Raw genomic sequence first — 27,936 nt, 5'->3', positions numbered from 1 at the left:
ACCTGAGTTTCTGTTACAACAATATCACTTATTATCAAAGTTAATTAATTTAGGAACAGAAGTTATGGATTAGTGCCTGTTTTTGTTCCATTCCATTATTGTAGTTTTTTTGAGATTCAATAAATGAATAAACATAGCAATTAATGCGCTGATTATTACGAATCATCAAGAGCAATAAATTGAATCGACAACAAGGAGAGAAAAAAGTATATTTACTCTACTACTGGACTACTGAAATACTGTTGAAGGTTGAAGCTCAATTACAATTTTCAATAAAGGGAATATCTTAGATACGGTACGTGAAATCAGTTACGTGATAGCAGATCAACTGATACAAGTTGTATCTTGAACAGTAGTATCTTTACTCTATGGTGATAGGTACAGTACTTCAAAAACATAATCATTCACAATCTCAAGTAATGACATTAACTTATAAGAAGTATCTGATTTTCAAATGCATAGACAAAAGTTAGCATCATCTATAGAAATTTGCGGAATGTATAATAGGAATGTATCATTTCTTAGAATAAGCAATTTGGTTTCTTTGTGGTTGCGATTTATCAATAAATTATAATTAACAGATAAGATCAATAGTTGTTTTTATGAATAACAAAAATTAACGTCTAAGGAATACCTTGAGTACTGAACATGATATTCATAAAAAACGTTTCTTTTTATCACGTTTACAGCACTGGGATATCGATAGAAACTTCATCAAATACATAAGAGGTAAACTTCACTCTAAATCAATTTTAAATGAGGCGATTTTCTATTTTAATTTGTATAACAAAATGATAAAAGTCCAGTTGACCGTTTACCTAGATTAATTGCATTTCAGGAAACTGCCATAACCAAATTATTTTTGCATCACAATGAATCATTCTCCACTAAATATTTTCATCAATCATGGTATCTTAATGTTTCAATTACCAATAGGTTTTCATAAAATAATCTTATGAACGTGAAAGATGTATATTTTATCATACATGTTGAAATTAACATGCATATATTATCAAAAATAGAATAACTTGAATGATAACCTTTGTTAATAGTTGCAATATTAATCTAATATTGTCAAAAACTATTACATAATATTACAGCTCATTCAATAATAAATTGTTAAAAATACACATCTTACATGAATTGAACATTACATAAATCCTATTGAAATGCATTTCACACATTTTGTATACTGTAATACATAATAGTTACAGTAGTATAGTGGCTTCTGGCTTTAGAACAATACTAATTTGCATTAGTACTAGAATAAATTGTAGAATAACAGATAAACGTTTCTAGCTTTACTACACAATTTTGCAAAAACGTCAATACTATGCAAATTATGAAAGAATGCATAAATCTTAATTCATATACAATTTAGAGTTAGTCAATCACTGAACGTTGCATTCCGTAATTTAATTTTGAAAGTTAATGGTCTTTCGAAGGAACAAGTCTATAGTATAAGAAATTGAATTTCTTCAGCACCTAGAGAATTAAGTTCCACCTACAAGTTGTGAAATTAGGTGAAAAGTAAACTTTGCGACTAATAAACACAGAATAAAATGTATGTAATGCTATGGGTCACCGGTTCAAGTACAACATTCCAAAGTGACCTTTGTGAAGAGTTCATAGATACGGACCGAAAATTCATTTAGTTCTGATACAATGGAACAGTTTCCATCAAAAATTAATATCTCAATAACAATATCATTGAAAAAGTTTCATCTGATTTTCTTATGACTTTACAGTATACGAGATTGAAAAATCAAGTTACAATACCCCCTAGCCTCCTAGCCTCTATTCAAAGAATCATTATAAAATATTGAGATAATCCAACACCGTTCTATTATATCGACAGGTGTCAAAATACAGTTTCTGCTAAATATACATTAAACATCAATACATCTAGGAACATGTAATAATTAATAAACATCTAGACATCTATAACATAATATAAAATAAACTTAATTCATATAACAGTCACAATAAACTATAAGGAAATATAAAGGCTTATAACAACAATATTTTAACTGCAATTAGAGAAAATAATATCATTGAAAAGTGATATCTACCATACACAAATAACACTGGACAGAAGACAATACGAATCACAGACGTACAATACTAAAACACTTATATCGTAGCAGACAATAAGGCTAATCTAATTCTACTAAATGTATCTTCTTTAATTCTGCAAAGATTTTCAAGGTACGATGAGCCTGAAAATGATAAAAACAGATAAATTACTAAAAAATGAAATGAAAATTACCTGCAACTCGCAAAAATTGATGATTAAGAATAATAACTATTTTAAAAATGCAGTAGCAACTATTGATCAAGATGAACAATATTGTTTAAAATTTAATAACAGAAATCCAAAAGATGATTCATGTAGCAGAGAACTTTCAGTTTTCAGCTAAATTTTCAATAATGAAAAATTGAAAAGTTATGAGTTGTGCTGCAGCAAAACAATTCAAATGCAACGGAATAGAATAGTGTTAAAATCTCACCTATCTATCGTTTGATTCCCAATTTGAGATAATCTTCAAGAATAGAAGGCATTGTACATGAGAGACACTCCTCGTCACCATCAACCTGTAATAAAACAAATACATATTATATTAATACAAACAATATGGATTCTCTTCATTGAGAATTAATATGCGAATATTTCCTATTTTAGTGATAATGATGTGAAATATTTCTTTTATGCATCTAAATTTGAAAATCTACTTCGTGAAAATAATTAAGAATTGAAAATTTTGTGAAGTGAACAACAACAACAACAACACTTAACCTATTTCAGACTATGTGTAACCTAATCTAAATTTGGGAGAGGAATAGCACAAGGTTACCTTATTTTTTCTCACCCTATCATTTTAATGATGTACTTATTGTATGATTCAATAAAGAATGATTAATGATTTATTTGTAAATTTCAGTTTGTACTCACATCTTGTATTGCATTATTTTTTTCTGTGTGGGAATACATTTGAATTTGATTTGATATTAGAAAATCTCAAGTTTGAATTTTAACTATCATGAAATGAGTGAAATTTATCTTTATGGTAGTAAAAAATCATCACATAAAACAAAAATTTCATTTATCAGATTTAGATCAAAACAGAAAGGACTTGAAAGATCTAGATACAGTTGACACAGGGGACGGGCTCAACTAAATTCAACAAAGTATATTTTATGTGATTCAATTAACAATACATGTGAAATGCTAAGATAAATTACTACCTTTAGAGCTACCTATACTACTTATACTACCTGTAATTACAACTGGATTTTCAAGTCGAGCAACTTTATTAGTTCAAAGTAAAATGCATACACTAACGATGGAGAAAATAGATAATATGCTCAACAGAATGTAACAACTCATAAAAAAGTCGACTATAACCTGTAAAGTGCACCCTTTCTCATTTGATTAACTTTGAAAAACTTGTCTCAATAATTTTAAGCAGCTTCATAGTTTGTGCGCACGAGTGAAAAATATCCGTTGCTGAGAATCGACGGTATTGCAAAGTACATAAAATTGGTACCTAATGCATAATACAGGAAATTGAATTGGTAATGCATAGTACAAGAAATTAGTAATGCTTGATACAAGAAATTTATTATTTAGAGAAAAGTGAAGATTAATCCAGCAAACATTCTACTGAAGAGAACTCATTATCCAATCACTTTGCCAGTTGCACTTACCACCAATCAATCATTCATAAAACTCCTGTAAACGATAACAACTCATATATTTCACAGCAAACTCCTTAAAATTATATTTATTTTCTTGGTTCATATTTGGAATAATAATCGAAGTGTTCTTCAAAACATAACACGTTATACAACTATTATCAGAAGCTATTTTGATGAAAAAATCATTTTAATGCACACCAGCTTTCAATAATCTATTTGTTTTGAAAGTGTTGATAAAGAGTTGAGTTTAAATTTGTTAATAAATGACCAAAAATAAGCTATGTATTGAATAGTTTATTAAATTGTCCCAGGGAAATAATATTTGATTTGGAAAGTTTAAGCATAATCTGAAACAAAAATCCTAATATGCAATCAGGAAGATCCATTCAAGCATGCTGACGAGAAAGATAGTGGAACTATAGTGGAGATTCAGGAGCATCTGGAAAGTCAACTAGAACCTAGTTGAGTAATATTTAGAATATTTCTCGAATATTCTTAAATTTTACTTTCCAACTATATCATAGAGTAGTGTTAGAGAGTTTGTTTATCAGTTGTGAATGTCCTTTCAACTCAAGTTAGCATATCAGTCTCAAAAAAAAGCTTGTATAATAAAATATCATTTGGAATAATTCTTGAAGAATGAGAATTATTCTTAAATTTCACTTTCCAACAACAGCATAGAATGTTGTAGTGTCAGTTGTGAATGTCCTTTCAACACAAGTAAGTGTCAACAAAAGCAAGTAGAAGTTAGATAACAACACAAGTCAATCTCAAAAAGCAAGTAGCAAAGCAAAGTAGAAAGTCTCAAATCTAAAAACAAAGTTGCAAGTCTCAAAAAACGATTGTATAATTTATGGCCAAACATTGCCGCTTTCCAAACGACCGAATTGGATCAATTGAATTCTGAATATACAATTCCTATCAATGATAACGAGAGATGATAAATGATGATTACCTGCAGAAAAGAGTGCTGAATGAGGTCCATGGTGGTTGCCCTCTCTTTGGGATCGTGACGCAGACAGAGCGAGGCGAAGTGCGCCCCTTCGTCGCTGAGGGTTGATGGGATTTCGGGAGTCTCGCCCATGCCCACTTTGAACATTATCTGATAATTGGAGTCAAACTCGGCCCATGGTCTCTGAAAAATGCAATTAGCGCACATTAATATCAATCTATTACGAAATATTATGCAATTTGTTTGGAAGTTATTCCCAATTTTTCCTCTATCAATATAATTCCAAACTTTCTAAAACAACACAATTATAGTTGTAATTTCAATTATCGTTTCATTTTCAATTTAAGTAAAATACACTTGTTCTTAGTCCAGGGGATATCCAATATAAGTTGTTCCCTGTTTTTCCTATATCAATATAATTCCAAACTTTCTAAAACAACACAATTATCGTTGTAATTTCAATTATCGTTTCATTTTCAATTCAAGTAAAATACACTAGTTCTTCTTAGAATAAATCAAGGAGATATCCTACCTGATAATGATAAGTGATTTTGTACAAATGGATAAATAAATAAAATAAATGGATGAATAAACATTTTGTTGTATATGTGTTGAATGTTGTGTTCAATGTATGCGTGGTTTACTTGGATGCGAGGTTTCATATTTAACCAACGAGAAAATTTAACCCGAAAAAGGCACTAGTAGATCTATAGAGAAGAACGGCAACCAAAAGGAAGTAATTGGTTTAAGGAATTCCTAAAATGGACATTAAAACAAAAGAGGACTAATAACATTACAGATGTAGCATAACATTCACTATTTTCAGAAATATGGTGAACACATAATGAAATTTAAAATTGAGAACGCCCGAATAACATGATAAAAATATAATCTATTATAGTCTATGCAAACCTTAGATTGCAACATTGCTCTTCTTAAGGTGCGTACAGATAAACGCGCCGCGAACATGAGCAATTCACTTTTAATCAGCTGACTATATCTGTATTTTTACAGAAACGGTAAGATACTGATATAAAAAGCTTGGCATCAGCTGATGAAAAGTGAATTGCTCATGTTCGCGGCGCGTAAATCTGTACGCACCTTTATGGAGTACAGAGCTGCCAAATTTCACAGAATAGTAATGGATTATGAATAATGAATTCTATTTCCACTACAAAAAACAAAGAAAATTCACAAACACTTTTCGGGAATTAACTCACCATTACATCAAGTAAGCGTGGCCAGTGTGTCCAGACAGCCTGTGAGCTAATTGTGTGAGAGAAAGAGCGGAGACGAGAGCGTAGGCCTTTTTTATAGAATCAGGATAAAGAAGGCAAAGGTGTGCTTCTATTGTAATATTTAAATAACATTGAACATAAAGCCCCGAGCTGCAAACTAAGGTTTGTACGGACTATAGGAATATAAAGAATAGTTCAGAGACAATGTTTGAGCAAACTAGTAAAGTTTGACTGAAAAAAGAATCAATAATAATTCATGATCATTAGATAATATACCTTTCCAGAAGCCATTTCCACAAGGACACAGCCAAGAGACCAGATATCCACAGCCCTTCCATGTCCTTCAGTATTAGTTTTCATGAATACTTCTGGAGCCATGTAAGCTGTAAATCAAAAATTGAAAATCAAAGAGCTGATACCAAAATTCAAGTATCTAGTAGCTAATAAAATATCTTTAAAAATATGTGATAAAGGTGCTTGGATAATTTATTATAAGTAAATATTACAATGAATATACTGTAATAAGGATGGGACTAAATAGGAAAAAGAGTTGAAAATTGAATTGAGATCGATTCATCTGTTGTTAATTAGACGCTTTTAATATTGAAAAGAACCCGTATAATCAGTTCTACATAAACTAATAAGTTGTAACTCGTATAATCAACATCAATTGATCCAGGAGTGTCAAATTATTAAAATAAGGAATTTTAAATTTACTCCACAAAGTAGAAGTAATTCTACTACTTTGATCAACATATACAGAGAATGAACTCTTTCATTCTCTGTTATTTACTCTTAATTCTTAATTATTATCTAATATTCTACGACAATAAATTGTTCAACAATCATTAAGGATACAGACGTTGTATTTATTGATTCTTAATATCAAAGTTCAAATTTTTAAGAAAACCAATTCAGAGGAATTCACTTTGGAAATAAATACATTTCTTTGAACTTCACGAAAATAAGGATACAGTAAGAATAATATTGAACTAGAAACCTGGTAGCCTAATAAGTAAATCATGAGCACATACCTTGTGTTCCAACAAAGCCTTGCACTTCTCCTGGTACTGTTGTATGAGATTTTATTTTAACAGCTGAACCAAAATCTCCAACTTTCAAGCAATTTCCTTCAGCTGTCAAAAATATATTTGCACCTAGAAAACATGAACCAATTATTAGAATGAACAAAGATATTGATTACATGAAGTATGAAGGACGTATTTTAGAAATGAGGTGTCACAAAAAATGATTTATTAATTCTAAATTTTAACAAATAACAGTCGACAAGATAATCATGGTTAACCTTCTCTATTAATTCTATGAATCGGTGTTCACACCAGAGTTGTCAACTGTTTTTTCAACAAATAGCGGCAATTTGTTGCCAATTTCTCAAAAATCACAGCAAAATTTTGTTGTCGACTTGTGGAAATCCTTGTTTTCAACAAAAGTTTTGTTTCCTACTTAGTGTGGGAAACACTGATAAGTTGCCAACAAAATTTTCCTCTTCTACAAGTCAACGCCGACTACGCTCTCTGAGCTTGATGCAGCTGAATTAGACAGTAGTGAAAACAGAGAATGTTTTCAACATTTAGTTGACAACTTTCTTTCATTTTTATTGACACTTAGTGGGAAACAAAACTTTTGTTAAAGATTAGGTTTTCCACAAGTTGACAACTGTTGCTGTGCTTTTCAATAGATTGACAATAAATTGCTGCAATTAGTTGAAAAAGCAACAAATCTGGTGTCAACGCGACTTCATAGAGCTTTCTTCAAGACAACTATTTGTGAACATTTTGTTGTCTGTATTATCATAGAAAAAATATATAATAGCATGAGAAAATATAACATGGAATAGGTCGTTTATTTTTCAAATTTTAATGTTATGTTAACTCAACCCAATTACTGTCAGCTAATGTCGATTATTACGGTTTTGGCCGTGTGAAAGTGTAAGAACTGCATAATATGTAAGACTACCAGTGCCACATAGCTCCACCAACAAAAACTACTTAGACTATGGGCTACAGTCAACGGTCACATTTAAAACATAAACGCCCTATACCATTGATATCTATCTATCTTCTCATGTTATCTTTTCTCTATGGTATTATTCACTTATTCTGCTTTTTCTGTGGGGTTGCATGTTTTCTTCTTGTATTTATTACTTTTTCTGTAGGGTTACTAGCGTTTGTCTCATTTTTTGACAATGAAGTGAATTGAGTTTGAATTCGACTCACTCTTGATATCGCGATGAACGATGGCGTGCTGATGGAGCACGCTGATGGCCCTGACCAGCTGATTGGTGTATCTGCGAATCAGCGCCTCGGGCAGCGCTGACTCAGTGGCTGCCACCAGACTCTCCAGGGTCCCTTCTGTGCACAACTCCATGAAAAGCAACATCTCATCCTACAAACAACACAACAATACACACGTACTGAATGAATACTAAATTGATATCACAGATACTGTGGAACGATTTCAATCTAATAACGCAAGAATTCCATTTTTTGGTAGGATCATAGAGAGAAGACAGCTCACGAATATATCCCATGGTATAGGGCGTTTATGTTCCAATGCTCAATGTTAACTCAAGACGATAATTCAAGTAAATCTTTTTCGTGAAGCTATGTGACACTGGTAGTGTATCATACTGTGCTGTTCTAACACAATGACCCGGCCAAAACAATAATAATATACAGTAGTCAACAGTAATCGGTTAGACTTAACCGAAAATCGGCTTGAATTTTGGAACATAAACGACCTAAACCATATCTTCTTCTGCTTTTTTCTCTACGGTAGGAAAAACAAATAATGAAGTAATGAACTTGGAATTAAATTCAGGATAATTTGAATGAATATGAAATTCATATCAGAGATACAGAAGAACAGACTTCATTCCCATGATGCAATAATGCACTTTTTTAGTAGGATATATAAGTAATGAAGTAATAAACTTAAAATTTAATTGAAGTAGGATGAATTCCAATATTGTTGTCTGTGTTTGATAGTGAATTTTATACTTGAGTGTATAATCTGAGTCAAGATAATCTGGGTAAGGTAATCTGAGTCAAGTCTGGACTCTGGACACAGAAAGTGGTGAGTTTAAAAGTCACTAACGATCATTTATTGCAATTCCAACAATTAACTTAAGGTGTAAATTATCTACAAGTGTCAATATTGTAAGGCACATGATACAGAATAATGTCAATAAAAATTATTAAATGGCAACAATTCTAAAATAAACATTTTGTACCAACCATTTCGGTACGTAACTTGAAGGGAATACGAATTCCCTGACGAATATTGAAAAAATATTAATTATGAAGCATTCGTTGAGCCGTAGAATAATTGTATAGCATAATAAAAACAAACTCACCCGATGAATTTCTACACCATAATAACGAACTAGATTCTCATGTTTAATTCCTTCGAAAATCTTTATTTCTTGTGCGACATTTTTTATTGTGCATCTATCGTTTGGCTGCAGGGCGATCTCTTTCATGGCCATCAACTCTCCAGTTTCATTGTTGACTGCTGTATAAACCTTGCCGAACCTTCCTTGACCTGTAAAAACGAGTAATTTTTTATTAAACTTCAATGAAAAAAGTGTCCAAATCTGAGCAAAGATCATTATATGCAATGAATTCTTCAGCTGACTAAATCACAACACATTTTTTCCTTATCCACTTTCAAAGTTATTTTTATATCCTGAGAAAGGACGGAGGAGTGAGTAAATTTTGTTGACCAACGAACTTGGACGGTTTCCGAGCTCGGGATTCAGCTAAGTTCTAAACTTTAAACAGCTGGAGTCAGAAAATTGGTTTTCCAAAACGGGGCGTAGTCGTGGTTTTCTAACTCCACCTGTTCATAGTCTAGAACTTAGCTAAATCCCGAGCTCGGAAACCGGCACTACGTGTTCAAAATTTGAAGCTGATTGATCAATTCTTTCTAAATTATTGTAGAACATACAGACAGACGGACGACTTTGGCCTTCAGTAAGTCAAAAGTAAGAACCCGCTAACGCTCGGCTCGTTCAATAATGGAATCTCATAATCTCAGATCTCACATATCAAATCATTGCAAGAGAAAGAATAATTTATTAAGCTAATAAATTTTACAATTGACGATTTCTCAAGAAAACCTTAAAAAGGTAAATAAATTGAACTAACCAATTTTGATTCCTCTCTGCCATTTGAAGTTGACTGGTCTGGGATAGTTGAAGTTTCTCACTCTAGTTGGCTCGGTTGCGACCACATTTCCTATCAGATTATTTGTGCGCAGATTGGTTTCCAGCATTTCATCAAGATTGTGCACAGATTGCTGAACTCTTTCTGTCCTCGAGATTCCTGTTTACATATAATCAAAATATTTTCACACATCTGAGCTGAAACAAGGACTATCAATCAACTCTACTAAAAGGATTAGTTTGTTTAGTAAGCACAAATCTGAAATTGATTAAAACATTGAGTTCAATATTTATAATAAAGTATTGAAATAATAAATTGAAGAATAAATATTAAACAGAAGAAACATTACGGATCTTCAAAACATTGGATACTATCCATAATATAAAACATAATTCATAATGTAATATACATATAATAAGTCAATAATTATTATTGTAGTGATGAAGATAATCTAAATATTGAAGTGGAATCGACTGAAATTTCTCAGCCTCAATTTATTAGAATATACATGCACAATCAACAAATTTGTGATTGCCTGTTTCTTCTATAAATTGCCTTCTAATGTATTTAAAGAGACAAGCATTAGACAGAAGGATTTATCATTCAATAAATAGACAGATTACTACTTCATTAAATAGAAAATTTGATGTTAATCTAGTTTTCAAAATGATTCTATTGAAAGAATATTCTAGATTGAGATTAAAAACAGCCAGAATATGATTTTGAATCAAGCTTCATATTTCTAAGTACTTATTGACTTATAATTAGAGAGATACATACAATGACCTCCAAAACAATGATATTAAGATTAATTATTATAAAATCTCCAGCACAATGAAATTGGGACGAAAATAATTTACAGAAGCAATTAAGGTGTAATGAAAATGTATCCACTTACTTCGAGATCTATGTGTGGTGCTAGGAAACCAGTTTGGTTCCTTATTGGGATCACCAAGTCTGTCGGGGCTGCAAAATAACAAAATGAGTTATAGATACGTTATGTCATTTATTAGTAGTATCAACCATTATACTAACCATTATATTAGTAGTATTTGTAGAATATTGGTGAATCAAATTGATAGTATTTAAAGGAAATCTGAACAAAATTCAAATACAATAGCGTGCCAAAAGAAATAGCTGGATGCAACCTGATATCTGATCTGGTATGATAAATGATATTGAATTGAATAAGTAACAAAATATTCAAAATCCATTTGCATTTTGCAGCCTATTTGTTCGTTAACTACAGCTGTAAAAAATCAACTTCTTTTCAAGTATTGTTTGTAATGACTCCAACTTCAAACACGGACTTGCATTGTTCCATATTAGAAGAGAAATTTTTCAGGGGAATGTATAGTAATGTATACTTATTGAAAATCACATTAATTTTAATTAAAAAATCATGTACGTTAGAATATTAAATAAAAAAATAAAAATACTAAGAAATAGTCAAAACCCACAGATTTATTGATACTTAGAAAGACTGGTTTCTTTAGTATTTTTATTTAATATGAATAATTACCACAATATCAACTTCTCAACTACACAAAAAGTACGTTAGAATAATTTAATAATATAATTTTATTAATAATTCATTTTTATTTATGAAGATGTAAGTAATTATGTATGTAGTTTGATAGTGTACCATTTATCACCAGCCTCTACACTCGACTGGGAGTTGATGGATCGCCGATGACCGCCCCTTGGAGAGGTGGCAGAAGGACAAGGAGACGGACCCCTCGACCTGGATGCCACATAACATGGCGGCGTTGTGTTGATCGGCGGTGTGGCCGTTCCAATTACATGTGAGATGCAGTCATCCATACTCGTCTTCAAATCCTGGTGAATATGAAAACGTCAAATAATATGTTGAGAAGTTGAGCATCATATTTTCATAGTTAGACGTTAAGAAATAGATCTAACTAAAGGAAAAATCTGATAAATAAATGTAATTTCATTAGTTTTACACATTTATTGGTGGGGATGACAATATTTCAAAATGTATCATATCCTTGTCCCATCCATAACAGGATGTGAACGCCAAATGTGAGCGCATCTTTCTGATGCCATTTCTAAAAGAAAAGAGGAACTTTTGGGACCTTTGACTGTAGGAACATAACTGGCGGAATGGATACATGCTACTTAAATTACAATAGCTGAAGTACACTGGCCACGCTTACTTCATGTAGTGGTCAGTTAATTTCCAAAAAGTGTTTGTGAAATTTCTTTGTTTTTTATGGTGGAAATGAAATTCATTATGCATTATTCCATTAGTAATCTACTTACTCTTATCATTTTTCTGTGTAAAAGACATCTATTACTGTATTAATTAAAATTTTATCGTTTGCCGCCTGCGTCAACCTGTAAATCCTGTAAATCTATATCCAAGATATGCTATCTCAGAGGATTACAGATCGCTCTCTGTATGGCCAGCTCCTATAGCTTGTGTTTTTATTTCAAGTTTATAACATTCTCCAATCATCATCCAATTGTTTGTGATTTCATAAGCGGCGAGTGAAGTGGAAAAGATCGCAATCGCCAGAGGTCAGAATCGCTTGAAATTTATTCGACCCTAATTGTACACGTATATGAATAAGAATAACATTTATTCAATTGTTTATGATTACACAATTTAATTGGTAATAGAATAGAATCGCTGCCTTTATTTTTTACCTAGGAGGGCGGAGTTAGGGCGCAGCCGGCCGTCTCTTACACTCAACCCTCAACATAGAGATACCCTCTAATACATAGAGATACGGAATTTCGTGAGAAAAGTTCCTGGGTAGAGTCTGACTTTTGACGACTTCCTATACTCGTCAATAACCACCAGGTAGAACAAACAAATTTATTTATTTGAATAAATAAACTAACCTCAAATTCTTCATCGGTGAGGTGACTGGTGAGCCTCGGATCGCAGATCATCATGAGGAACTCGAGACCCTGGTGTGCCCACCTGGGCCGCAGACCCCTCCCCCGCTCGCACCGCTCCTTCACGAACTGCATCCAGTGGTGAGCAAACAGGATACTCGCTCGACACAGCTGCGACTTGGAGTTGCCTGTCACCAGGCGACACACTTCTTTCAAGTACTGCAAAACACGATAAATATCATGTTCATAATTGCCATGCTACATTTTCATTCACAAAATTGTAAGAAAGCCATGTTCATTTGCCATGCTACATTGTCATTCACAAAATTGTAAGAACCCAAAATTCTAAATCCAGCAGTATAGTGGCAAGCAGAAAACGCGCTGCTTGCACTCTGTTCGCGAGCACCGTACATTTCTGTACCCACCGCATTTCTCTGTCCACTTCAATTGAAAGTTTATGTTTCAGGTTCAATTTTTTAGGTCTTCACCGCAGTCAATAGACCGGGGAATTGTCAAAATGTAATTGTCAAATATTAATAATCTGACTCCGCAAATGTTGAAAAGTATGTTCCTCTGTGTATTCAGAGACTGTATAGCACGGACTTACAATCAAATATTTTTTGGCCATCATTCGAGACAATGTGACCATCATTCTATACACTATAACAAAATTCACTCCAAATAGCATATCACATATTTTCAAGCAAATTTCATCTATGTAACGTGTTTCATATATGATTCGTTTTCGAAGACTCACCTCAAATCCGAATTTGAAGAACTGGTGCAAAACTTCTCTGAATCTTACTTGGAGAGAATTCTTTTCACTTTCATCTAGATCCTGAGGTACTTGTAATGATCCTTCAATCCTTTTTATGACAACTGTCAAATCTCCGCAAAAACTAACCACATCTCGCTGAAAATTAAAAGATACACTTAGATAAAACTATTTGCAATATAAATATAACGTCAAACAAAATTCACAAAATAATACAGAATAAGAAAAGATCAACACACAGATGTGATTTGGACAGGAGACATGAGGAGGATTAGGGTAACCGTCTACTGGAAACGTATTCAACCGATCCGTTCGGCCGTTGGAACGGACGAATCTGCCGGCCGTTAATTCGGCCGAATATGGTTGTCCATTGGAACCGTTTACGTCAGTCTAGTTGCCAATTATTGAATAACTACTATCATAGCCACCAAAATTTTTCTTAAACAATGATTATATTGAGATTTTGAAAATTGAATAAACGTATACACTAAATTAGTTATTCATAGACTGTGAAACAACTTTGTTGTCTCAGCTCGATTATTTAGTTCGGCCGGATAGAGCCGGAAAATCTAATTCAATTCGGATCGAAGAATTGTTCGGCCGGAGACGGCCGTATGAGCCTGTTGCAATGAACGAGCATCTATTCCTTTCTTTGTTGGGGGATCGTTCGGACTAGTGGACGGCCCCACCTTATGTGGGACGGAGGGTGCAGGATTTGGATCTGGGTGGCAGGAGAGGGCGAGGAAGGCCAAGGATGAGGTGGAGAGACAGAGTGGAGGCTGATCTGTAGGAGAGGGGTTGGAGACACGTGGAGGAGATGGACAGGATTTTGTGGAGGAGATGGCTGAAGGAGGGAAATGCCGTCCCCAAATGATTGGGATAAGGCTTATCCAAAGAAGAAGATAAGATCAACACATGGTCTATGTATTGATTAAAAGGTTCAACATTGGATGGCAAATTGAACACAGACTACAATCATAACTGATTGATTACCTTGAGCTGTGAGAGAGAATCAGCAATGATGTTGCAATGAAGCGACTTGGGCTTGCTGTCCTGGTCATTCTCCAAGTCTTTCCGCAGCGTTTTCGATAGAGCAACAACGTGTAATGCCTTCTCTCTTGTTTCTATGCATATTTGCTGCAGTCCACGACCTATTTCTAATAAAGCAAATCTGGAAGAAACACAATAATAGAAATTTAAGCATTTTCATGAAAAAATGGAAATTTATAAATATTTCATCAACCATCCTCGTCGCATACACAACAATCAAATTCATTTTAAATCAGACACTTTTTGCAACACTATCGCCTTTATTCATGAAAACTTTTCCATCAAAAAAGTTCTCCTCTCCTCTTCCCGCTTTGGAGCATCAGGATCCTATGAGAACAAATACGTTTACATAAAGCTGCCATACCTCTAGACCAAATAGTACTTTTTCTCTAATAGCTGCATTCTCTGAAGGTGACATCTTTCAAGTGTAGAGCCCGGTTGCTAATAGTACTTCTTCCATAGATGCATTCTCTGCAGAGGAGATATTTCAAGTGTAGAGCCCGGTTGCAAAAAGCCGGTTAAATTGTAATCGATTAATTTCACGAGATCCAATCGGAGAAGGCTTTTTCGAAAAGAAGGCTTCTCTGATTGGTTCTCGTGACATTAATCACGATTAAAATTTAATAGGTTTTTGTGTAACCGGCACTAATGTGTGTAGATTTTGAGATCTATCTCCACTACCTAGTCCCATAATATCTCAATATTCACAATTTAATTATATCATACTACCAGTTGCATTTTGGCTATTAAATGTAACCTCATAAACGGAACTGATAAATGCATCAAACAGTGAGTAGAGCTCATTTAGTCGCTGTTGAATTTAATGCACGTAAGTACTAACGGGCAATAGTGGTTCAAGTATAGTTGATCATGTACGGTTTATTAAAACTATAACTTAAAACTACGGTTATTGGGTGTACACTGTACATGAATGTGATGAATGTGAAGGGGTTTACATAATCCATTCTCTTTTTACAGTGGTTTTTGAGCGTGGTTCAATAAAGTTACAGTAATAATGTGCTTCTCTTGAAAAAAATACATTTGCCGCTTTAAGATTGTATTGCTTGTATATGTTCTTCTATTGTTATTTTCCTTTGTAAAATTGGTGGTGTACCGTTGGAAGTTGAATAAATAAATGAAAGAGAAGCTGAATCATCACTTTTCAAACGCACAGTTGGAAAATTATTCAACATTTTAAAATGGTTTGTCCCCTGAGTTCCTCAAAAATATATTTGTTTAACTTAAATTAAGAGATCCTGAACACTAAATTAAAAGTGGACCTCAATGTAGATTGGCGTGATGGACTCGGAAAATGGTAATTGAAACGTATAAAAACATTTTGTCTTACTTGTTGTATTCACACTCAATATTGATGATCTGAATCTGATCCTGACTCTTCGATTGCATTGTGTGGCTGATGCATTTCATCATTGAACTCGCCATTCGGCTAAAAAAAATAAAAGATCAAGACATGACTTAAAAGGGTACCGTTATATTATTATACCACAGTTAAACATTTGAGTTGCAGTTAGTTATCTATTGTATAATCTATACGTGTTTTTATTTATAATAATAATCTATAATGTGTAACCTTTTCTAAATTTGGGAGAGGAATAGCACAAAATTACCTTATTTTTTCTCTCCCTATCATTTTGATGATGTACTTATTGTATGAATGAATAAAGAACAAATAAAAAAAATTGAATTCTGAGACTATACATAGATATAATAGAGATTAGTTGATAATTGTTTATTAAAACTCACCAAAAAACAGTGGAGTTTAATTTTTAAAATGCGAAGACTTGATGAAAACACATAATGTAGATTAATAGATGATTGATTAAATTGATTTATTAGAGCTCACCAAAAACTACTCCCAACAAGAGCATGGCCTCCAGGTATGTGGTTGCAGCTTTGCATGGCGAAGCCCCATTCTTCTTCCAAAATATTTTTTTGCACTCGTTCTTCTTGTACAAACTGTACCCATTGTTGCAGGTAATCCAGATAAAGCTGTTCAAAGAGCGAAGACATGCAAGTTATTGAGTAGATACAGCCATATACAGTAGCTATTAACACCATAAATTATTGCACCTACAATCTACAATATACTGTATTTTTCTGAATTCAATGAAGACCATCGCTGATAGGACTAGACGTACACAGTACGCAAAATCCTATAATTTGAAAAATATATAGAATTTGCGCCATAGCTATAATTTTTGTATTATTTTCAAAACCCTCGACCTAAATGTTATTTACACAAAGTAGATACTCATCTCCGGTACTCATTTTTTATCAATCAATACAATAATATAGAGTTATAGAGGAAGAAGAAAATAGCCATGAACATCTTCATTTCGTACATTATTATGCATTTTCTAAAGTAAGGTTATGAATAACCTACAGATGTTAACCGATCACATGTTAACCGATCACATCATAAATTATCACTAGCTAGAACATAACTAAATAAATTTTCCCCACATGAGCTCTAGATTTCATTATAAAATGACTTACAAATTTACAGGAATTTAATCAATTTTGTAGGAATTTGCAGTCAAAACAATTTTTTAAAAACCACTCGAATTTTATTCCTTGTGTCGATTGAACTTTGAAAATGGAAATTATATTCAAAAAATGTTTCTGCTATTCAAGAGATTCTTGTACAAATGACTGAAATGAGCCGCAAATGAATATAATTTCCCAACAATTCCTGAAAACTGTAAAGAATTATAGGAATGAGTTCCGCAGAATGTACAATTTTTTGATAATCTTATTCAATACATATTGCACTCATAAAATTGTGAGTAATGTGTACATACCTCTAATACATTCTGCACAGTGGCATCAAAACTATCGATGTGCTCCTTCATATAATCTTCGGCCATATCACTGGGCTCCGAGAGAGCAGCGTAAATATGGTATTGATATCTCTGTCTATGAAGAACGGCAAGACGTAGGCCCTCTTTCAATTCTTTTATAAGCTGTAAAATAAATATATACACTTTTTCATTAGGTAATATTTTTCCATTAAAATTTGGAAAACTATCGCCGAAACGCATTCTAAAGTACCAGAGAACTCCAACTGATATCATCACCAGACTGTTAGGCAGGAATATAAAATTAAATTCATCACTTCTATAAATTGAATTATTTTAACGTTCTGTGTTTTTGGCGAAGCTGTAGTCGATATCCAGACTCAATGAAAACGATATGAGATTGTCAAAGCCACTGATCTATTAAAACAATTTTGAGATACTAGTTCCTGTTGTTACATAAATATTAATCTCTAGTAAACTGAAAACTCAAATATAGAGAAGCAGAATATGTAGTGTGGGTGAAGCCCTACGATTAGCCGTTAGCTGTTGACCAATGAAGATTGAGCTGGACTGTCATTGGCCGAGACTAGACACTACTTGAGCGTGTCTAGTCTCGGCCAATGACAGTCCAGCTCAACCACCATTTTTCATTTTGGGAGAAGCCCTACGGATGTCAGTTAACAGTTGACCAATCAAGGTCGAGTTCTGTCATTGGCCAAATTTTCAACTTTTTCATAATTGAATATCATTCTTTATGTATCAATTGCACTTTGAGAATATGAATTATTGAAATAATGTTTCTCCTTCTGGTGAGCAATCATTTTTAATATTATTAATATTTTATTGATTACCTTGGTGAATATCAAGATTTCATTTGGTATAAGATGGTTTCTATGTTGAAATAATAGGAATCTGATCTACTTCTAACCTAAGAAACTAAATATTTTAATTTATATTTCCAGGAATACTTGATAGATCTATTAAATGGGATCACTACTGCCCTTCTATTTTCTTTGATGGGCTCGGATAATAGCGCGATTGCCGAAACCAATCGTGTCATCAAAGAGGGTACTAGTGATTCTATATAATATGAATATATTATTGAATTCAAAGATGAATGAATGATTTATGAAATGAAAAATAGATATTTGAGTATGCGTACCTGCCGAATTGACATAGGCGACGGCTTTTCAGGTTTTGTTTCCAATCTCAACGAGAGAAACTCATGAATGACATCTAATGGGACCCGTGATACAAACAGGAAGGCTGACCGATAGGAGGGGAGATTCAGAGCCAACGCCTCCTCACTCCAACATCCAAACTGTTTCAACTCTCTCACTTCCTCTTCATCCATGTCTACCAAATCTGCGTCTCCAGAAAATATCTGTTCAATCAGTAATTTCTATTATTGATATTGATTTTCTTCAGAAACATATCTTTAGCACTATCCAAAACCCTAAAAACAATACTAATCGCATTTCATGATTTATCAGTAACAAGGTCAAGAACAAATCAATCATACCAATTATTTATATTGAAAAAATCATTTCTCATTTATTTCCATCTGTAGACTAGCTGGCCGCTATGGCTTCGTATAAAATTAGCGCTGATTTATATTGAGAAAATCATTTCTCATTTATTTCCATCTGTAGACTAGCTGGCCACTATGTTTTCGTATAAAATTAGCGCTGATATCCAGAAATTGTCAGTTTGGTGTAAGGGTGAGCATACCTGACTAGCAATTAGGAGGTACCGGGTTCGATTCCCGGGCTGGCAAATAATTTTTGGATAGTAACTCTTATCGAATTTTCATCTAGCTATTAACTAGCTATTATTGTCAATATTTGCAGTAGCAGAAGTCTACGGGGAGATTTACAGCATTGAATTTGGATTTTCGTTTAATAATAATTATAAATTTACACTTTATATTTAATTAAGTGGAGCATTACATGTTTCAACTCATGAGAGCAATTTCAGATGAAAATAAAATAAACTATTGAGGGAAGATGAATCATACATTTTTCAATATGGCTGAAATTGAAACACATGGAAAAGTAGTACTTTTTTACTCACTTCTTCATCGGCTGGTTTCTGGAGAGTAAATTTTGCTTTCCGCAGCACAGATAGATGAAGTTTCTCAAGAAAGTGCAACGCTTTACGTAATCCACGAACTTTCAATACGTCTTCTATATATTTCCTAAAAAAACAACAAACAAATAATTGATTCAAATGAGAAATTTCTAACTATGTCTAAGTTATTCTCAAGCTTACCTCAGAGAGCTAAGCTTTGAACTTTACTTATTTCTTTGTTGGGAAATTCTTCCAAAATAGTAAACAATATAAGTATATGAATTTATGATAGTTTACTCAGAATTACTATGATATAGACCCTGTATTAGACTAGGTAACGGGCTGCGTCACCGCTAGCGTAATCCGACTAGTTGCTAGGCACTAGTTCTTATAACGCTTATTACATTACATTACAGTAACCGGCTGCGAGCCCCCTGTGGGTTGGGGGAGCTTTGAGTCGATCATCGTACTCAAGAATGTGTTGAAAACCAGAATTCACCCACAGTATCCATGCTTGTCGTAGGAGGCGACTAAAATGGACCTCAAGGCAACTCAAGAAGCTGCCTTGCCTTCAAACCCACGGGATCTGCCCCATCAGGGCAGTTTCGGAGGTGAAAAAAGAAAAACCCAAGAGACCAGAGATGGGTGAAACTCCAGGCACAAATATAGGTCAAGAGACTAAGTCGTGGGTGGTCAGATGCCCTAGAGGCAATTTGGCGACCCCTCCTTCAGCGGAAGGACCTAAAAAGAAGCCAGGAGTGGAACTCACGTTGGTCACGAGTTTGTGGGTGGAGAGACCAAAACTCTCTACTTCTCAGAGAAGGGCGGCCATTCAGGCAAAACTTCTTGGGAGAGGTGAGGCTTCTGACCCTGCAGAGTTTCGGTGGTGCAAAAAGAAAGACCCAAGAGTCCAGAGATGGGTGAAACTCCAGGCACAAATGTGGGTCAAGAGGCTGAGTCGAGGGTGGCCGGGCACCGGGCGCCCTAGAGGCAGTTTGGCGTCCCCTCTCTCAGCGGAAGGACCTAAAAAAAGACCAGGAGTGGAACTCACGTAGGTCACGAGGACTAATTAGTCTGAAGAGACTGCCAAGCATATCACATTGGATTGCAACAACAACCGGGTGATGAATGGGATGTTAGTATTGGGAAAACTCCTGGTTCTTGTAAAGAACACAGGTATTGGTTTGCCTAACTAACATACTACTTGGGAACACAATAAGCTTCGGTTGAAGTGTGGGGTTCTTTGAACCTTGGATCCTTTGGTTCCTTGAATCCGTCCCTTCAAAAACAATAAACAAACCGGCTGCGTATCCAGCGTTTGTTGACTGACTGGCTACTCTGCCCCGTAACCAGACGAATCACCGCTGGGTGACCAAGATTATTGCTGGGTATTGAATCGAATGGCACCTATTACACACAGTCACAACTTTTGCGTCATCACGACTGTATTTTTGTGTTCTGCGAGTTCACATTGTTTGATACTAGTGTAGTAAGCGGTTGTAATGTCTGAAAATGAAAAAATACGCTGCTTCTTTTGTCAAAGAAAAGCAAGAGACGGGCAAGGAAAATGCACGTGAATTCGATATCATCCCTAAAGGTGCGTACAGATTTACGCGCCGCGAACATGAGCAATTCACTTTTAATCAGCTGATGCCAAGCTTTTTATATCTGTATCTTACCGTTTCTGTAAAAATACAGATATAGTCGGCTGATGAAAAGTGAATTGCTCATGTTCGCGGCGCGTATATCTGTACGCACCTTTAGAGAAACAAAAGGACTGTTTATACACTTTTTGACAAACTTTGTAATGATGTAAACAAGTTTTTCAATTACATACATGAGAATGTCAAAATCCTCCTTTTGTGAACTGCTTTCACTAATAAAGATAGACATAACTGGAACAAACACCAGAATGAGGAAATGTATTTCGCCAGAAGAGAAACTTGACATTACTTAAGGTAAGTAAAAAAATTACTTCAAGTAAGTAAAGCAGTAGGTTTACTGGTGATAACTCACTCATGGCGACGTGGCTGGCTGCCTGTACAGTAACCGGTGACGCCTTCTGGTTGCCTAGTCTAATACGAGCCATAGACCTTGAAGTATAATCATGTCGTTTCAGAAGTAACGTAGATTCTTCACTCTATTCAGTATTTATCATAATCTCACATATCCAATAAACAGACGTCTAAATTTTCGATGAACGATCATTTCAATACCAACTTGACTATGAAAATGGTTTAACAAGCAAGGCCCAATGTAACCATTTTTTTCATTCAAAGTGGAAAAAATTGAAAATTTATAAAATATTGAAAATACAATTGATAGTTTAGGAAAATTCAAATACCTGATGTAAACTCGAGAGAAATTGCCATCGATCTGCTGCGCATAACGACAAAATTTTCCGACCGGTTCAATGTTGTAAAGATTGGTATCCAGCCACGACTTCCATTCATCCACGTCATCGTTATCATAGTTGATGAATTTGAAATCGTTTTCTTCAAGTTGACTGTAAACAAAAAAGGAAAGAAGCAATATTAAATCTGATATTTTGATAGAAACTGAGTTAATCATTCATCATCAGTTCCAGTAAGATTACTTAACGACGGTTTAGTAAACAAAAGGTTTAAGAAGCATTATTAAAACTGATATAATGATAGAAAGGTTTATTATAGAAGGTAAAGGAGGTTTAGTGAAAAAAATGAGAGAAGTATTAAAACTGATATAATGATAGAAACTGAGTTGATCATTCATCATCAGTTTCAGTATATTTCTAAACGAAGGTTTCACATCATTTACTCAAGTTGAATCTATAGAGTAAAATTATTATAATCGAAAATTCATTAAGAATTACAACGAATCATGTAGTACCGGTATGTTATGATGTTAATATGTTTATATCTTGATTCAAATTGATTGAATCAACTCATAGACTGAGAATTATCAACAGTAGATTTTCAAAGAGAACAGAAGCCTCACATAATAGAGAACACAGCTCAGGTGCCTTTAAAAATGCATAGATTCACGAACCTGCGAGGGTACAAGGGAGGTTCATAAAATCAGACAACACGTCCAAGTAGCCAAAACTGAAAAAAATGAGAAAAAAATTCCTTCGGCTGTGAGAGCCTAGTACACTTTACAAACCTGCCTCGTATTAGACTATTGTTTAATTCACAAACGACTTGACAGCCAATGATGTCATAATATTGTATAAATTTCAACCTTGATAAATCGACAGTCAGAGTTACTTTGATACTATAGTGAGGTCCTCAATTATACATTGTTAAAAGACGATCTGGCAACAGAGCAAAGCGAGAAAGAGATAGCGCTATTCGCTTTGTTGAATGATAGACAAGGATAGCAATACCATTGCTAATCAAACACTGCCATTATAACGTGGACCTCACTATATACATGAAATCAGAGCAGCAAAGCTAAGTTTGCTTGAGATACCAGCTTTGATACCGCTATTCCAGATATGGTTTGAGCATTCAGCTTGGGTAATGTTACCACTTTCTTCCTCCTATCAACAATGAAACTATCATGAGATAAACTGAAAACTGATTCGAGTAAGTTTTAATACAGAATATTCTATCTTCGTCTGATGAATATACTCACCCTTCTTCTGAAGGAGTTTTTGAATCTGCCCTGAAATTCTTCCTGGCCGCATGACTGAGTAAATGTCGTACTAGAATAAGAAGTTTCAAGCGATGATGTTTAGTCATGTTGTACCATAAGCACATAGCCTATAACAAAAATGGAAAATAATGGAATCAAAGAGTCATTTCTACTGGTAAATAATAGCATTTTACAGAACTTTATATTTAAAAGTCTGGATTGAATAATCTACCAACTATTTGAATCGTGCCTCTCAGCGTCGAGGTAGCGTCAGACCACCGCCTCCAGTTGTCCCGATCCACGACAAGCCTGCGCATTTTCCCTACAGTCTTCCCTCTCTCCTCTCCTCTTCTTATGTGCTCATCATTTGAGTACCTGGAACTTCCTTCTACCACGCACAACCATATTTGCATACTGCTTGACTTTTCTTTCATCATCCATCCTCTGTAGATTACCCCACCATCCTAATTGTTTGTAATCTATAACTTCTTTTATATCTGTTTTTTGCTGTGATATGAAATAGTTTTTTCTTGTCACCAACTTGATTTTGTATTGTGTTAATGTTAGTTTTTTTTTTGAATCGGAATTTTTGCGACGACGACTCCCACCAGTGGTCAAAGACTTTTCTTTTGCTGGTGGTGCCTGAAACAATATTTTTTAGTTTTTTAGTTCTTGATAGTTAATTTTATTTCATTTTCTTGTGATAAGTGTTTGATTTATTAACATTTGAATTGTTACGTTGTTAAATTTTGGCAATAAATAATTGAATTGAATCTTTCATTCCAATTTCCTCCCTGATCCGGTCGCTTCTTATCCTTCTGTCAATGTTCTTCCAGCCGTCCTTCTAGGGCACTTCATTGCAACTACCCCTACTCCACTCATATGTTGTGATTTCAAGGGCCAACATTCCACTCCATACAAGACTCTATTTTATTTCTTATTTCATTATCCATATAAAATTTCGAGATGTTTAAATAAGTTATTGATATTAGTATAGAATGAACGATAATGTTTCTTCAAACAGAACAAATGTCTGTTTTTATTGACGACTTGATAGTTGAGGATTTTACACAGACACTTGAATTCATTTGAACACTTGATAATGGGATGAATACCCGAGACCAGTCGTGCCATCGAATACAATAAGATGGTTTTAGTGAATCTATATAACTTAATAAGTTCAGCTTATTTATAGTGAGGAGTCTAGTGATTCTATATGAGTTAAGTCAGTGTTAAGTCAAGTACCTCCACTCTTGCAGTGAATTTGTCACTCAGGTAGAGAGGATGCAGAGTGGTGAACGATTTACTAGTAGGATAGAGCGCCTCATCACAGAGAATAAAAGGTTCTAGTGATTCTATAATGAGTTTAGTAATTGTTGAATACCTTCACTCTTGCAGTGAATTTGTCACTCAAGTAGAGAGGATGCTGAGTGGCGAACGATTTGCTGGAAGGATAAAGCGCCTCAGCCGCTTCGAGGCGCGTGAGCATCGCCTCGACGTCTCGCAGGGCGCAGTTCTGGTCTTCGAAGCACGTGGGACATGACATGCTCAGACACAGGCCGGTGCATGGGTTGCCACCATTCGGCAGCACCGCATCTGCAACAAACCATCCAGCTCCTCAATTCATACAAAACCTGAGTTCGATTTACGTCAATTTGTTGAATGGATTTAACCAAACTAGCCAATGGATTTCAATGGATGGTCACGCAGATTTCAATTTGACAGTCACCATGAATAATGGTTGAATACAGAGTAATTTTATGAAATGTCTTGCTATGAATACGATATTTCTTGCATATTTTGACGATATGGTTTGAGTTAAATCATTCTATTGACGATACCTCATTCTATAATATTGATAAATTATTATTCAAATTGAACCTGTTAGAAATAGTATATTTAAATTGAAGCAGCTCCTCCATGCGTACAGGGAAGCTTCCCTTGCATGCAAGTATTTATTGTCATAGAAATAAAAGGTATATAATATTCATGAGTATTATTAATTATTATTATTAGTTTATACTCTAGATTATTAATTATTCTTTTGTATGAGTATATTGTTTTTTGGTAATAACAAGTTTATTATTGTAAGTTATATCTGATAGAATGATTTGTTGATGTAGTGTATTTTGATCTATTATGCTAATATAAACAATAAAGCTTGATTTGATTTGATTATTGTGTGGGCCAGAAAATATAACAACCGACACCAATATTTTTGCTAAGACTGTACCCCAGTCAGTCAGTCTTGAGTCAGTAGAAAGTGAGTCTAATTTTAGATGCATGCATTACTGATAGTCTAGGCATTTAGAAAAATATTAATAATACTGTTAATAATGATAGATTCAAGTCGTTTTAAGTATGTTTAATTTTAGATGAATTACTGAAAGCCAATATATTTGGTAATACGAATATCTTGCTGATAGCTGCTAATGATAAATACAATCACAGGTATGCCGCATTTACATGTTGGCCCAATGAAGGCCAATGTCGACCAGCGCCAGTGTGTGTATTATGTGGTTTGCCAGCGCTGGCCTAGATGTGAACTAGGCATTACCTATATCTAACATTGGAACATATTCATGTGTTTTATCCAATTACAGATTATCGTCAAAGAGGAAATTTTTTGCACATAAATCGGAATCAGGAGGGGGAATAAATTTCAAAAACATTTAGGGCGGTTTCCGAGCTCGGGATTTAGCTAAGTTCTAGACTTTCACTGGCTTTAAACTCTGGAGTCAGAAAATTGGCTTTCCGAGTCAGAGCGTTAACGTAGTTGAGGACTTGAATAGACTCTGGAGTTAAGAGATCACATTAGACCCTGGAGTTTATAATTTCGCTTCTGAGTGGAGGGCTTATAAGTCCAGGACTTGAATTAGATTCTCGCCTCTTTCCGAGTCGAGGATTTACCAAAAATCGTTAAGTCCAGAACTTAAAACGTAATTTTAAACCCTCGACTGTGGTAGGGTTTAAATTTAAGTTCTAGAGTTAACTGAGCAAACACAATTCAGTTATTGTTTTGGAGTAGATGGAAAGCCAAATAGATGTCATGGAATACCTAAATTATTTGGATTAGCCCATCTAAATTCATAATTTATAGTTTGCAAGTTTATTTTGCAATAAAATGGTATCAGGATTATGCGTAAAAAACTAACCTTATTTTACGAATGTGACATAAACTAAAAATGTTCAAGAAAAATAATACAAGGATTGCCTTGGAATTTATATTTCAATCTGAATGTTAGTAATCAATAATAATAAATTATTATTCCAGTTTCAAAAAAAAAAAAAAAAAAACGTTTTCAAACTCAATAGCCTAATGACATTCTTATTCCAAAATCACTGGTTAGGATCAATGATCAATAATAGCATTAAGTAGAATGAAATGTTTATTCATTCATCTTTCAAAGGTTTTGCTTTGAATAGGCCTACAAAGAAATCGAAACGTATTTTTACAAAATAGTTTGGAGCATGCACATATGAAATATACCGCTGCAATCAGCTGTTTTCATTTTGCTATAATGCCAACAATACAACAGCAAAATATTGTGAATTTCCCTCATGTTTACTGCGTTGAAGTCCTGGACTCAAATAAGTCGAGAACTCAATAGACCCGGAGTTTAGAAGATAAAATCGTGACTCAGAAAGTCAATTTAGACCCGAGAGCTTATTATTTAGTCCTGGACTCTGTAAATCCAGAACTTATAGATCCCGAGCTCGGAAACCGGCCCTTAGAGTTTAGTAGCATATAGCTAGCACCTCGAGAAAATATGGATATTTGATACTGTTTTCCAATTTATTTTCAAAATACTCACCTTCTTAAAAATTAATATAATATAAGCAAATGATAAGCATTAATTAATATGAGTCAAGTTCAACATGAATCATTTTGAACTCAATATTGAAGAAACTTAAATTCATAAAAATATAACAATGATTATTATAATAATTGTTGACAATGAAAGAGCACATTACGCTTATTAGGTATTTACCGCAATTTCTTCTTGTACAGTATCAATAAGAAGTGGAATTGTTTATTTGCCATTAAACAAAATCAATAATTGCAATAGGGTTCGTCAACAATTAAATTTGAAAATGTAATGAATTATTAACGTTTATCTTCGTGAACTAAAATTTAGGAACAAAAATCAAGTAAGAAGAGGTATCTGCGAATAGCTCACCAGAAATATCCTGTTCGTCATTGGGAAAATGAATTCCACTATCTGCACTGCTTGCTGACAATTGATCCGCTCGTTTCTTGAACCTTGCAGAAAAAATTTCAACACATAAGTTTCGCTGTTATTAATCCAAAGAGTTGACAATCAACATCTCCCAAAAGTCAATTCAAAACTTGATAAAATTCTAATCAAAATCTCAAACTAGTAAATTCAAAACCAGAGGAAAGTAATGACAATCAAAGTCAGAAACGTATACTACTTTATTAATGTCAGTTATTTACAAAACACAACTCTTCCACGTTATGAGACTTAGGCCCAGTTGCACAAAATCCTGTTAAATTTTAATCATGAACAAATGCCACGAGAACCAATCAGAGAAGGCTTTGATCGAGTAGCCCTATAAAAATGAATCACTTTTTATTACATTTTTAATTTCATTTTAGTATCTAATAGAAGTTAGTATCTAATATCTAAATATACTATCT

At 34.0% G+C, this 27,936-nt stretch overlaps 1 protein-coding gene across 1 annotated transcript in view; it reads right to left on the bottom strand.

The window, feature by feature from the left end:
• Positions 1–308: 308 nt before the first annotated feature.
• LOC111052698 (mitogen-activated protein kinase kinase kinase 4) overlaps positions 309–27,936 on the bottom strand; it is a 46,560-nt gene continuing 18,932 nt past the window's right edge. The window contains exons 7-28 of the mRNA XM_039420513.1: positions 27,455–27,537; positions 24,658–24,869; positions 23,274–23,401; positions 22,003–22,164; positions 19,662–19,785; positions 18,751–18,972; positions 17,592–17,753; positions 16,634–16,779; positions 16,118–16,216; positions 14,713–14,890; positions 13,702–13,857; positions 12,948–13,163; positions 11,722–11,915; positions 10,975–11,042; positions 10,059–10,235; positions 9,266–9,453; positions 8,127–8,295; positions 6,924–7,046; positions 6,166–6,272; positions 4,655–4,834; positions 2,511–2,595; positions 309–2,219 (exon numbers count right to left, since the gene is read on the bottom strand). Coding sequence (XP_039276447.1) covers positions 2,515–2,595; positions 4,655–4,834; positions 6,166–6,272; positions 6,924–7,046; positions 8,127–8,295; positions 9,266–9,453; positions 10,059–10,235; positions 10,975–11,042; positions 11,722–11,915; positions 12,948–13,163; positions 13,702–13,857; positions 14,713–14,890; positions 16,118–16,216; positions 16,634–16,779; positions 17,592–17,753; positions 18,751–18,972; positions 19,662–19,785; positions 22,003–22,164; positions 23,274–23,401; positions 24,658–24,869; positions 27,455–27,537 — 3,175 coding nt within the window. The 3' untranslated portion in view covers positions 309–2,219; positions 2,511–2,514. The remainder of the gene's footprint in view (positions 2,220–2,510; positions 2,596–4,654; positions 4,835–6,165; positions 6,273–6,923; positions 7,047–8,126; positions 8,296–9,265; positions 9,454–10,058; positions 10,236–10,974; positions 11,043–11,721; positions 11,916–12,947; positions 13,164–13,701; positions 13,858–14,712; positions 14,891–16,117; positions 16,217–16,633; positions 16,780–17,591; positions 17,754–18,750; positions 18,973–19,661; positions 19,786–22,002; positions 22,165–23,273; positions 23,402–24,657; positions 24,870–27,454; positions 27,538–27,936) is intronic.

The sequence above is a fragment of the Nilaparvata lugens genome, chromosome 2 (genome assembly GCF_014356525.2).
Source record: "Nilaparvata lugens isolate BPH chromosome 2, ASM1435652v1, whole genome shotgun sequence".
NCBI classification, from domain to species: Eukaryota; Metazoa; Arthropoda; class Insecta; order Hemiptera; family Delphacidae; genus Nilaparvata; species Nilaparvata lugens.
The sequence above is the reverse complement of the archived record's forward strand: the minus strand, read 5'-3'. Positions and strand labels throughout refer to the sequence as shown.